At 40.5% G+C, this 13,894-nt stretch overlaps 1 protein-coding gene across 4 annotated transcripts in view; it reads right to left on the bottom strand.

Moving 5' to 3' along the window:
* LOC133129515 (filamin-A-interacting protein 1-like) overlaps nt 1-10,771 on the bottom strand; it is a 30,265-nt gene extending 19,494 nt beyond the window's left edge. For 2 of the 4 annotated variants that reach the window (XM_061243671.1, XM_061243668.1), the window contains exons 1-2: nt 10,267-10,771; nt 8,211-8,298 (exon numbers count right to left, since the gene is read on the bottom strand). In XM_061243671.1, the coding sequence (XP_061099655.1) occupies nt 8,211-8,240 (30 nt within the window). In that variant the 5' untranslated portion in view covers nt 8,241-8,298; nt 10,267-10,771. Of the gene's footprint in view, nt 1-3,260; nt 3,369-8,210; nt 8,299-10,266 lie in introns of those variants that run through there. The other 2 variants (XM_061243670.1, XM_061243669.1) reach the window with 2 other exon arrangements.
* Between the last annotated feature and the right edge of the window lie 3,123 nt (nt 10,772-13,894).

Genomic DNA, 13,894 nt, shown 5'->3' with positions numbered 1-13,894 from the left:
AGGTTCAAACCTGTACTATCTATACTACAGGCCCATGGTAAGCTATTCAGTTTTTACTGAGTGAGCCAATCAGAACACTTTTCTAAACCACTTGATGGAAAGTGTGATTCCTTCAAATGTTTTCTTGTCAAGACCAGCATTGATAAGGTAAAATATTACAATATTTTCAGAGACACAATACATGGGGGTGACATTAGCTCAGGAGGTAAGTGGTTGTCGGACAATCGGAGGGTTTCTTGTTTGATCCCTTACCCTGGGTGTGTCAAAGCATTCCTGAGGAAGGCACCTAACCCCCAATTGTGAGGCTTTAGTTGCAAAGCACTTTTGATAAAAGTGCTATATAAATGCAGTCCAGTTGTCATTTATCATGTTATACACTCTTGAACTGTACTCAATTTTCATCAAATATTGATAATAATCTAGTTTGCATGCAACATATGGCATAAGTCCTGCTATCGGATACAGAGTTGACAATTCCTTTCAAATACTCTTTCACTTCCTCACTGGGTCCCAGACCCTAAACGCTTCCAGGTTTTTTGACACAGAATAATCCGACTGCACTACCGTGAAGCTGAAGAGGTTATGAAAAGTTTACGGAAAGCAGGATTTATGTGACTTGATATAAGTGCAGTTTGTGAAAGGTATGGAATTAGACCATACAAAATGATGCAAGAAACTTGTGTTGGGGTGAAACAAGGATACCATCTGCTTACTGTTATCCAGCACTAGGCATGACATAAATGTGTGAGTAGCACTCCTAGCAGACACATGGGGGTGGACCTAACAGCAGAGGTATGGACCTAACATTTCTAAAGTGACAGGCAGAAAGTCCTTCTCTCCTCACGCTGGTCTGCGACGGTCGGGCAGTGACACAGCGCTCTTTGCATAATCTCAGCCATGCTCAAGTATGACTTCAGGGCTTGTAATTACTTACAGATAAGTACCAAATGTGCAGAACCTCCCTCGTGATCTCATGCAACCTTTCACCTGCAACTCTCATGCTTTCGTCAAGTACGTCATGCTGGGGATTTGTCTCCCAGTGCTGCGTTGTTGTGATAGAGATTACTCAGTACAATTACGTACTGTATGCAAGTTTACTCTGGCTGCAAGATTGCAGAAGAATGTCGACCAAGTAGGGGCTGTAAGCATCAAGGCTGTCATTACTATCCAGTTTCAACGGACTAAAAACAAGTTTATAAACATTTCAAATGATCAAAGATTGAGCATTATAAGTAATAGCCATTCACCCTTATGAATACCCAAACAGTTGTTTTTATGCAGTTCCTTACATTCTCCCTTGCATATTATATTAATTGTATTATATTATATTATATTATATTATATTATATTATATTATATATGATATCTGAATGCCAAATGCTATAATTCAGTCATACCATATTGACTGAATTCACTCAGACTCACCTGCATGTCTTGTATGGGAACAACATTAGTAGACATGTTTATCTTAATTCTTAGTAGGGCGGTCTATAGCGTAGTGGTTAAGGGAAATGACTGGGACAAGCAAGGTCGTGGTTCTAATCCCGGTGTAGCCACAATAAGATCCGCACAGCCATTGGGCCCTTGAGCAAGGCCCTTAACTCTGCATTTCTCCAGGGGAGGATTGTCTCCTGCTTAGTCTAATCAACTGTACGTCACTCTGGATAAGAGTGTCTGCCAAATGCCATTAATGTAATTGAATGGATACTAATACAAAGATACTTTTGCAAGCTTTTAATTGTTGAAAACATCAGAAGACATAAGATATAAAATATATTATGCAGCATAGATGATGATAATAATGATAATATAATGATGCAGATACCCAACACAAATATACACATGCACAAACACACACACACACACACACACACACACACACACACACACACACACACACCAAGAGCAGCTATGCCATGATGGAGCTGGCTTTTTATGACCAAAAGGCTTGCAGTTCCAATCCAAGGTGGGTTATTATTGTTTTACCTTGAGCAAGATACTTAAATTGACATGCTTATCCAGCTGTCTGCACTGATGGATATTACATGAAACATAAACTATGTACACTGCCTTGGATACAGGTGCATGATAAAAAAAACGAGATGACATCATGTCATAGCAAGATCATCCACAGTCAGAATATGAGGACATCATGTTTGAATGGGGACAAAGTTCTTGAGGTCATTAACTTTTGCCTGTGATGAGACATATCAGTGACTCAAGCAGGGTAAACACTGGCATCCATTTGGTAGCGGCTACTTTAGTCCTGGAGTTAGTCAAGTTATTAATGGTTGTTTCAGGAGGGAAGCCAAGCAACCCAACAGATAAGTCAATAGGACTGCCTTCATTTCCCATGACATTATGAATCATATAAAAATGAAGAATTACATAAGTAAATACAGCCAAGAGAAACATGGCCAAACAAGGTATAAAGTGCCACAAATCTGTTTTTATAAAGGTTTTTATATCAGGTTCCCAAGCCAAAATCACTTTGAATTTGATAGTCCCACCAGCACAATTTATTAAATGTCCTCTCATTTTATTAAAATGTAAAAATAAAATGAGATTTATTAAACATCAGCACTGTGCAGAGTGCCATCAATTATTAGGATTGTAAAGAGGTGACAGTCATTTGTGTCTTATAGTGGAATTAGGTATGGCAAACAAAAACAAAATGTATTGAATTATTGTGTATTGAAAATAAATATATGTAGTATAACACATGTAGTAAATATGTACCATCACCAGCTGTCTTCACCGTATTGTTTGGCAAATAATTTTTTTTTTAATTAAACCATCAGGTTCTGCCTTTTTTCCCCTTTCTGTCCCATGTACTGACAAATAAAAAATGTTGTTTGTACCCAGCTAACCATTTTTGGTTCCCAAAACATTCCTGGGGTATTAAGGTAAACATTCCCAAACCATAAATTTCTACCGGGGTCATGGATGTCTCATGAATGTTATTTGGAAGTTGCAAGCAACACTGTAGGAATGGTGTAAGAACATTATTCAATTTTGTTTTTACAGTTAAAAAACAAATTGAATTGCGCTGAATGTTTCTCATCATGGCATTATCTCACTGTCAAATGGGAATCTAAACCGAATGTTCCCCAACTCGTGAGAAGCTCTGTACTTGCGGGATACATGATGCAATTGCAGACACTCAACCCAATTTAACATACAATAGTCTAACATCCAGCCTAGAGAGCCTAGAGAGGTCAACAGCAATGGAAATATCCTGGGCCTGTTTTTATTCTAACCTTAAACTTGTAGTTCATTCAATCCTGGTGTCACTGTACTCAGGTCAGCCAGGTGGAGATCTCTAAAATAACTGGCTGAGACGAGTGAAAGTCCGAGTCACTGATAGGCCAAAACGGCCTCCTGTTGCGGGGCTAGATGCTGGGGCGATGGACGCAGCTGTCTGCCTGTGAAATTTTCTCGGAATATATATATAGGTTCTCCCACATGTGCGCTCGACCCAGGACCGAGGAGGTGTATCACTTTATAAGCAATCAGCAAGTGTACGCATGCCAAGCATAGCTGATATTTTAATTTTACTCCTCAGCTGTAGGCTTCTAACGCACCTATTGGCAGTTGTAAATAATTGGTGATGGCTCTCAGTGCCGGGGTCTGGAGGGGAGGGGGGCTGATTTAACTGATGGTCCCTGCTGTTCTCCGGTTGATTCATTCCCGCGGCGTTCCGCACGCATCTCTGGGAACGCTCCGCCTCCCCTGGCATTTCTAAACTTAGGCGCGGACCCGGTGGGTATTGATAGCCCCCGGCTTCTCTGGCTTTTAGCGAGGACATTCCGCCGCTCTATGACGGTGCGGTTAATTTTGGAAACAAAGACTGTTTAAGGCCACTTCGGAATAAGCTCTCCCTTTTCGTACGGTGACGGGCCAACGATATCCCTGCCCTTTACTAGTCTGGTGGCTCTTCTACCCATAATTCATCATGGTTACGGTATACGGCATATAACAGGAGTGTACTTACTACACCAGTGTGGTTTTTCAAATCACAGATGGTGCTAATGGCAGCTATTATGGTAGACAGGCTCTGTTTCCATACTGCTGTGTTTGAATAAAGTCAGCCGATGCCCGTGCAGAATCTGAGCAGCCCTGGGGGTCCAGGGGATGCTAGTCCTGCTGGCACCAGTGCGCAGTTCTATTTTGACCACCATGGTCCGTGTAGTTAACCAAGGCAAAACAAGGTAATGACAGGTGGTGGCAGCTGTCCAAATTCTCCTTTATTCTGTACCTCCTTGAAAATGCCTTTGAAAAAGGACTTTGATTCGTCCTCGCTACATACTTGGATCGCTGTTACTAAATAAGGGAAGGAAGAGCTAGCGTAGCAGGCTGCTCTCTGAGGAACTCCAGCAATGGCAGGATTCTGCGGCTGGATTTTGTAATCCAGTAGACTGTAGAGAAAAAAAGAAAATGGGTAAAAAAAGAATTTTGCAACCCGGGAGTATATACATGGGCATTTGGGGGAATCCAGAGGAGATTTCAGGCATTCCTGTGAGCTGAGAATTAGAAGGTTCTATCAGTGCTCTGAGAGTTTCAAGATATTGAGCTTCAAAGATTCCAAAGTGAACAACATAGTATTCATTTTCTCAAAAATGTCAGTAAGAACCTTTTAATTCCCAGCTCACGATACTGATGGCATTGCAAGGGATTTTGCAACAGCCCCATGAGGTCGCTGTACTAAGTTATCAAGAGATCAAACATAGAATAACATCTTATTATGGATATTTTTTATGAATTCACACAATATTTTAAGAGACCAGAAGCAACAGACTCATAAATAACTGCCTTTTTTGAAGAACAAAGAAATGAGTTATGCAATGACAGTGAATCGCAGAACAACATAACCAGACATGTGTTTGTGTTTTTGTGTGCAAAAATGTGTTTCAGCCAAGGTCACCTTGTCCAGTCTGTTATTAGCTACAGTGTGATATATTTTACTCCCTCTGAGTCTGTACTGAGATTGCTGAGACGGAGAGTTCAGGGGGGGGTCGCATGGCTTTTTTTAATCGTCTGCAACGCTCACATAACTATTCAGCGCAATCGTTGTTTTTTCTGTTGCCTGGAGCCTTGATTTATGTTATGTGCTCACAACACTGTTTTTCTTCAGTTTAAAACACTATATGTACGTGATATGTAATCCAAAATCGCAGTTATAAGGCTTGTAGTTTCTGACCCTTCCCACCACGTAGGCTGTGAATGGTGTTCTTGGACCAGGAGAAACTCATACCTAACAAGCACACAGCATGGCCATTACACATTATATTTCAACATGAGCACTCAGCTGCTATAAGTATCCAGTATTAATATATCTTCTGTTGACATGTCGACCATGCAGAATATCACATTTCAGGGTGATTACAACTTGTAGTGGTCTATTTCAGGCTCATAAATTAATATAAATATAGCTTCCTCGCAACAGCTTGGCCTGTCTTATCAACACCAGTAGCCTCTTGATGTTTCCTGTGCTCCGTGCAATGCAATTTAGTCGATTACCTCATTCTCATCGCTTAGCATCATGGGTCAACCTTTCATGAATTGTAGGATACCGTGTTTCAGCACACCAATCAACACCCATCAGTCCAAACGGCAGTCTTTGCTACTCACACTTCCCGAAACTGGGAATGGGAATTATGAGCAAGGGGAATGTGACGAGAATACAGATTTCCAAGTTCTCCTCAGTATGACTTTGAAATACATAAGGTACTGGTAATTTACAGCAATAAGTTTAAAAGTCATGCTTAGGGGACCTTAAGGGAATGGCGTTGTCATTATTTATATGAGTATGACAACGTCCTTTGGTGAGGACATGTTTATTTTAGAACAGTGGATTGTGCCTTCCTCTAGTATGGCAGGAGAGGTGATCTGAGAAGAATTCTGATGTCTCCACTAAATTATGTGATGTCAGCATGCTTTTCGCTATAGTATCTGCCATTCTGCTTTGGTGACATCATTAGATGTCACCTTACAAGGTTGTTAATGCAAAATGTAAAAATAGAAGTCATAGATAGACCGGGCGAGGCTCACAGCTATATAAGATAAGAAAAAACAAGTGTCAAGAATTCAAGAAGACTATTTTGGGGAAAGAACAAATGCAAGTAGGGTGCTGTGTCATTTGAATCAAAATCCAGTTTGATGTTTCGGGCATTTGATTACTGAACATTAACATCATCAAGTCCTTCTCAGGCACAGAGCAGAAAGAAAATTCAAACCACAAACTTTGTGGAGAAAAGGATGAAGTCAAAGGTTTATTTCACCCCACTCTTATTCAATCTATACCAGGAAGATTGATCATTGCTATGCAAAACTGAAGAAAATATGACATTATCATGTGAAATATATTCTGCTTTCTATTCCATAACAAAATCACTGGTTTTGATAAGGGCTTTATTACAATCGCAGAATCTGATAGCAGTCACATTAGAGGCAATGGCGGCATCAGAACATACAGTATATACCTTAGTCATTTTATATGATGCAATGCAATTTGTGATGAATACTGCAAATGTTTGAGGGCCTTTCAGGAATATATTGATGATATCTGTTCTCAATTGTCAGTGATTGGACTTTGGGTAGTCAACCAGAACAAATTAGCAGTAAATAACAAAAGCTAGTAGATACGGCTTTCATCTTCTCAGACCTCTGTGCACAGAAACCTATCAAAGCTGGTGACATCACTGGCCAGATGTAATTTTCCAGCAGTCCAGCCTCATGTACATTTCTGGAAGAATGGAAATGATGTCACTTCCCTCATAAACTTTGCAAGGGAGAGGAACAAGATTACTGCTGACTGAATTGCATTGCACTGGTATTTACAGCCAGCATCTATCTTCTGCATCAGCCTGAAAGCACTCAACGGTTTTATTCAGTGGCCGGTTTGTAAAGTACACTGTCTCAACTTCCTTCTGTGAAAAGGGAGAAGACAAATACCAAACCCATTAGACAAACTCTGCAACTACACAGTACGTCTTACAGACTCTGTCAATGAGTGTTGGAACTCATTTTCTGAATACATCCGATGAAGATCGGGAGGTGTGTCTCCCAGAGTGCTCTCCTCACTCAGTGAAAGAAAATAAAGTGTGATGTACTGTTGGGCTGGGATTGACTTGCTGATTGAGAATGCACACAAGCGGAAGGAGTGGGCTGTACACACGCATGTACAGTATGCCCGGGGCCGTAAATGAATGTTTATTCATTTAATTTTTTTACCTTTCTCTATCCCAAGGGCTAAATGATGATCCTTGTGTCAGCTGCAGCTGTCACCAAACTGATCATCACATTTTAGTCGTAACATACAGCCCTCTTCCCTAGGGGAGTGTTGTGTGATATCATCCACCAGAAAGTGCCCAGGTCAAGGCCTGGACCTATTCTTCACTGGGGCCCCACCACTTCTATCTCCACACTCCCAGTGAAGTGTAGGCATGGTGATAATTTTACAGCCATTCCAGTCAAAGTATGACCCTGCTGAAATGAAGCAGGCACTGAAGAGCTGTGGCTCTTTGCTGAGAGACAGCTCTGTCATACTAATGGACCTCTCTGTGTCATCTAGCTCCCACAATAAAAACATGGATACATTTCTACAGCTTAGTATCGCCATTCTAAGATTCCTCTGGGTTAGCTGCAAACAACAGGCTTATTAGGATGAGTATGAAGATACTCATTGCCCCATTTCTTTCTTAATTGGCTTATGGGCAGTCTGATAAGATGCATGTATTGTTTTTCAGCCAGTAAAATTAACTTTGTCCACAACAGGTTCCAAGCATGCCTTCTTTAAGTATACTCGTTGTGGTCTTAATTCTCTTGTCTACAATAATCTCATTATACTTTCACTCAGAGGACACTGACATGATCTCACTTGTCATAAACTGTCAATATTGTCAATGCACATATGCTTTGCCAAACCAGATATATTCTCAAACTGCTATGGTTTCTACATGGCTTAGTTTTCCTAATTAAAAAGTGTTAATTACTCCACTAGTTCAAAAAGATAGTTGATTACTGGTCTCTGGTCATGTGTGTGTTATTGGATAACCATAACAAATAATAAACAAATGCAAAGCCTCCATTTTGTACTTGTTTTGTTGCCATGGAAACTATGATGTCACTTGTGCAGCCAAACATTACGGCACAGGCTGTTATTTCCTTTCCTCCTAGATTGTTGTGCTGAAATAGCATAATGATCTCACCAGCCACTGTCCTGTCTTATCATATGCCATTTGACTGTTCGGAAATAGGGGCACCACACGGGCTGCAACATATCATCTTCAGAGCAAACTAGAAAAAATACATAATTATGCTGTGTTAATAAATATCTCTCATATGGGAGTACTGTAGACAAGCATGAAAAATGCATGTTTAGGCAAAGAATGTTCTTTTTTAAGGGAATAATATGTTACATTACCACAGCGTGTTAAAATACAAATTGAAAAGTGACTGAAATGTCAAGGTAACCCACTTTGCTGCAATTGACTTTTGTGTGTTACACCTAGAATTTAATTAACGTTATTATTAGTAATAGAAAAAAGGCAGTTTGCAACCATAAAAATATATACTGGGCCTGTTTAATGTTTAACAGTGTTACTTTTACCACCTCCTCTGGTAGCACCTAATTACCTACCAGTATACTTTTAATTGTTTCTCCACTCTATGAAGCAAAATGTCAAGCCCCAATCTGACTGCCTTTTCCCATTAAACAAATAAAGGAGAAGGTTCATGATGGAACATTTCTGTCTGAATATGGTTAGATATGCCACCTTTGTCCCTCTGACCAAAGCTCTTTTAAGACAGAAACAATAATAAATCCAGGTTGTTCCATAAAATGCATTGAGATTTCAATCAGGGGACTGTTATGTCTTAAATATGGCTCATGTGAAGAGCCCACATTATCATGAAGAAAGGATTTCTGATTGGAGGATGTATGGCTCATGACTCTTGCAAACATGAAGAGAATGCTGTAATTCACATACGTGATTTCTACGTCACCAGTGCAAAGATAATGCCCTCATTCAGAACTGGACTAAGTCACTGGACAAATAGATCCTATCTTGAGCAGATAGGAAGGAAAGAACAAAAATTCCTTGTTCATACATGTCTAACTTCAAGTCAGACAGACTGTACCCACTTGTGAAAATCCATGGAAACCCCATTTCTGAGATTTATATATAAGGCTGTTCATAGAATGCTGAAACACCTTCATGCTTCAGGCCTTGAAACGTCATCAATCCGCTTTCCAACAATGAAATAAGACTGACTGGCCCATTCAATCTTTTTCAGTAGTTATTTGTCTGGATTAAAAAGGTGTGGTGTATATTTGGAGACCAACACTATCAATGCAGATGTGTTAAAGACAACACAAACCTGTCATTTTTAACACACCTCCATGTCTAGTTAATGACAACACATTTTGTGTTACTTTCAACAGACTTTGTTTAAAAAGGATCCCTATATTTGTAACAAGAACTAGTACCTTGACACAAAATGTGTGAAAAGTAGTGATAGAATAACCGTGTTGGATAGTAGCACATCCTTTGCGAGAGGCGACAAGTTCTCTCTCTGTAGATAATAAACAATGAGACAGTTCTTATCACCTAAAAAGTTGAAGTGAGGCTTGATTCACAAAAACATAATTTCACCATTTTGCTCTGTCCTCGAAATACATTTAACTGCCATTTATGCTATAATGCTGTGCCTGATGACCTATTGAAAGCATTTTTATGGCGGCAGATGTCAATAATAGTCGGTTTCTGGGCTGAGCACTTCTGCAGCTCCTGCAGTCTCTGCTCTCTGATTCATTCGAGAGTTTCTCAGCAAATCCATTCATGAGTCAGCGTATACGGTACACCACTGTCCCTGGGGGCACCTTTCCGATAAGAAACGAAACAGGGCCAGAAAATTACACAAATTGTTAATCTGTTACTGTGCTCATGAGAAATGTCTCATAGATGCTTCACAACAATATTGCTTTCTGCGGAAAATGACAGTACCAACTAGTAACAAACAAGCCCCACAAGCTAAGGGGTTGTCAGTTTCTTTCAAATTACAGCACATAATATACCCCGCGTGAATAAAACGTGCAACGGAGCATGCGCTTCGTTCTGCCTGTAGCATCAGCACACAGTTCAGTCATTCAGCTATTGTTTACAGCGGCTGCAGTTAAATGGAAATCAGTTACAAAGTTACATCATGTGTGAGAGAAAGTCCTTTGTTTGGAGTTTGGAGAGGAAAGGAGATGTCTTCGCTTACCTGCTCACAATGGTCCCCCGTCTCAGGCCGTAGTGCGCAGGTCAAGGTTCAGTCGCAGATAATTCAATCCTCAAACAGAAACAACCTTTCCCAAGATTCCTCACATCGGCCGATAGCCCCCAGAGTGCATACTATTGCCAAGAGGCTTTCTAATTCTTCTTTTTTCTTCTTCTTCTTTTTCACCTCATGCTCTGGTTTGGAATGGTAATGCAGAAATGAGAACTGTCCTCTCTAAATTTAACCCAACAGAGAATGAGAGAGAGAGAAACAGAGAGACAGAGAGAGAGAGAGAGAGAGAGAGAGAGAGAGATGGAAAAACAGGCTGAGAAAGATAAAGAGGCTTGATTTCCTTTTTCAGAAGTCCAGTTTTCTTCACTCACTCTTTTGTTCTGAGGATGAGAGAGCAGAGTGTGAAGCCGAACGGTGACGGGGCTATATTTATCCAGTGTTCTCAGTCACTCACGCCTGTTAGCAGCTGAGCGGCTTCAGGGAGGCTTTCTCAGCCCCTCTGACAGCTGTGCTATCAAGTATTTCTCATGCCGGGGAAGTCCAGCGCAGCCATTCCAGACAGAGGCAGGCACTGGGATCTGAATCGACCAGTCACAGGGCTTCTGGCTCCGCCACAGAACACCTCACCATCCAGTTAGAGCGAATGGCTCGCTGTCCGTCAGGAGATCTCTCTCAAACAATGCTTTTAAAAATCTAGAGTTCCTTTGTGAAACTGTTGCTCACTTCAATTTTTTCAATGTAGCACAAGTTAAGCAGATATACACTCACGGAGCCCTTTATTTGGTAGACCTGTACACCAGATTGTTAATGCAAATATTTAATCAGCCAATCATGTGGCAGCAACTAAATGCATAAAAACATGCAGATGTGGTCAAGAGGGTCAGCTGTTTTTCAGACTAAATTTCAGAATGGGAAAGAAATGTGATCTAAGTGACTTTGACTGTGGAATGGTTATTGGTGCCAGACAGGGTGACCGTTTGAGTATCTCAGAGACCGCTGATCTCCTGAGAGTTTCACGCACACTGGGCTCTAGAGTTTGCAGAGAATGGTGTGAAAAACAATAAACATCCATTGAGCAGCAGTTCTGCGCACAAAAATGTGTTGTTAATGAGAGTGGTCAGAGGAGAAGGGCCAGACTATTCAAAGCTGACAGGAGGGTGACAGTAACACAAATAACCACGCATTACAACAGTGGTATGCAGAAGAGTATCTCTGAACACACAATCTGTCAATCTTCTAAGTGGATAGGCTACAGCAGCAGAAGACCAATAAGTAAAAAAGATACATCTAATAAAAGTGCTCAGTGAGTGTATAGCAATTGACATTTTCCCCTCAGTGCTGGTAAGGCTAATCTCATGGCAGAACAATGTGTCAAAAGTCACAAAACTGTTAAACGGGGGTGATTTATTGAGAGCCATGAACGTGAGGTCGTTTGTTCCCTATAAAAGCGACTCGCAAGCAGGCCTATCACACGGGAAACAGAGGTCCACTCTTGTGTGAGTTTTCCAGCTGCAGTGACACAGACATAACACCATGGCTTTGCAAACACTGCACTGTTGGCACCTGCATGTCACAACCTTTACTAGGTGGAGCACATGAGCCGGTGTTTACAACAATGGGCTGGATTTCCCATTTTCCAAAGCTTTTCCAAATCCACCTGATTGCTCCCCGGTCTAGTATTTTTTCCCATTCATCCACATTGTATATTTAAGTTTAAGTTTAACATGGTATGTGCCTTTATATTTTATAAAACCAGAGAGGTGACTACAAGTCTTGTGTATTCGCCTCTTATCTTTGCTTTTCTAATTCCTGTTGCCGATGGACATGTGTCCTTCAAAAAATCTCCTTGGACATTGAATACTGTTCTAGAGTGGCAGATACAACATGGGTGAACCCAGTTGCTTGAACTATGGGTTGCATTCCAGTACCATTAACAATAGAGGCTTTAACATGATTTTTTCCACTTGACAAGGAAGCCAAGGGTTCAGATTTTAAAAAGTGGCCAATGACAGAACTTGTTATTCACTTCCCAGTTATTTGATTTGCCTACCAGATCCACTGAAGATCTGTGCTCAGTTTCCAAAGGCAGCCTCTTAAAGCTGAATTCTGCTCTGCTGTACTGTTTTTGGGAGAAAAGCAAAGTGCGAGAAACTGAAAAATGAAGATAAAAGTGAGTTGTGAAATGGGTATTTAAAAAAAAATTGTCTGTGTAAAGTTTAACAGGCTCTCACGTGTTAACAGCTCATTTACTTGACTTGTGGAGATTTATTTTAGCCTATATTTAACATGAAACCCTATTTCCACCCACCCGTCCCATGGGCCCGGTGTACTACGCCCTTAAATCACGAAACCATGAAAGCTGGTCACTATAAAATAATGTTACAGTTTATTTTTATGGATTACATAAGGAATAGCGCAAAGCAAGGCGGTTGTGTGATTGCTTTAGTTACGTCTCATTGGTTAACGGAACCGTGAACTCCACACCAAATATACTGTATCGCAGAGATGGATGTGTCCAAACTGAAGTCACAAAATGGAGCGCGTGTTTTGATTGAATCTAATAATCCACACACCCATGTGAAGTCATGCACTTCTGCGAGGGGAACGTTTATTGTTTTGAGGAGAGTGATTTCATATTTTTTGCGTGGTGCTGGTGATCTTTTCGTTGTGTTTTTGTTTTAAACCAGTGGTAAATATGAGCCGGTTGTACAAGCACAAACACGATTTGTTGCATTAAATAATCTGGTGGTCATGTAGCCTTTGCCTTATTTTGATGTGTGGTACATTTAATGTACATTTAATGTACATTGTGGTCCTTTAATATTTCAGAATCTCGAAAATTATGCTTTTACTACTGCACAACTGTTGTTCAAATGAGAAGCAGATATAGGCTAACAAAACACTCACAATTTATGGGCGCAATAAATAAATATATGTTTTACAATGAAATATAAAAAATATTAGAAGATTGAATCTTGTTGGCTCAGCTGAATACGACATTGCTTTTGTTGTGTTCCATGTCCTAATGTAAGCAAACGCTTGTGTATAGCTCATTACTGGCTTAATTGAATCCATTAAAACACTTCCGACATCATCCAACTTCCTAATGTTCTGAGATGGTTATCACATATTTCTCATGGTGCATTACAATACAATAAGAGGTCATCCCCAAAATATTGAGAAAATACTTAATGTAATGAAGGGAAGAGTGTTTTCTCATTGTATATTCATTATGTAATCACTATCACTCTAATGGGGACTTCATTTTTTGCTTCTGCTGCTGTTGCCTATTGACTTAGAGGTTTGATGCATCGTGTGTTCAGAGATGCTCTTCTGCATACCACTGTTGTAATGTGTGGTTATTTGCATTAAAGTCACCTTCCTGTCAGCTTTGACCAGTCTGGCCCTTCTCCTCTGATCTCTCTCATTAACAACGGGTTGTTGCCCGCAGAACTGCTGCTCACTGGATGCTTTTTGTTCATTGTCCATTTTCTGCAAACTCTAGAGACTGTTGTGCGTGAATCGCAGGAGATCAGCAGTCACTCAAATTGCCTGTAATCACTTAGAGATCACATGTCTTCCCCATTCTTTAATTTGGCCTGAAAAACAGCGGAACCTT

This window comes from Conger conger, chromosome 5 (genome assembly GCF_963514075.1).
Source record: "Conger conger chromosome 5, fConCon1.1, whole genome shotgun sequence".
NCBI lineage: Eukaryota > Metazoa > Chordata > Actinopteri > Anguilliformes > Congridae > Conger > Conger conger.
Note: the sequence above shows the minus strand (reverse complement) of the source record. Positions and strands in the feature narration are given on the sequence as shown.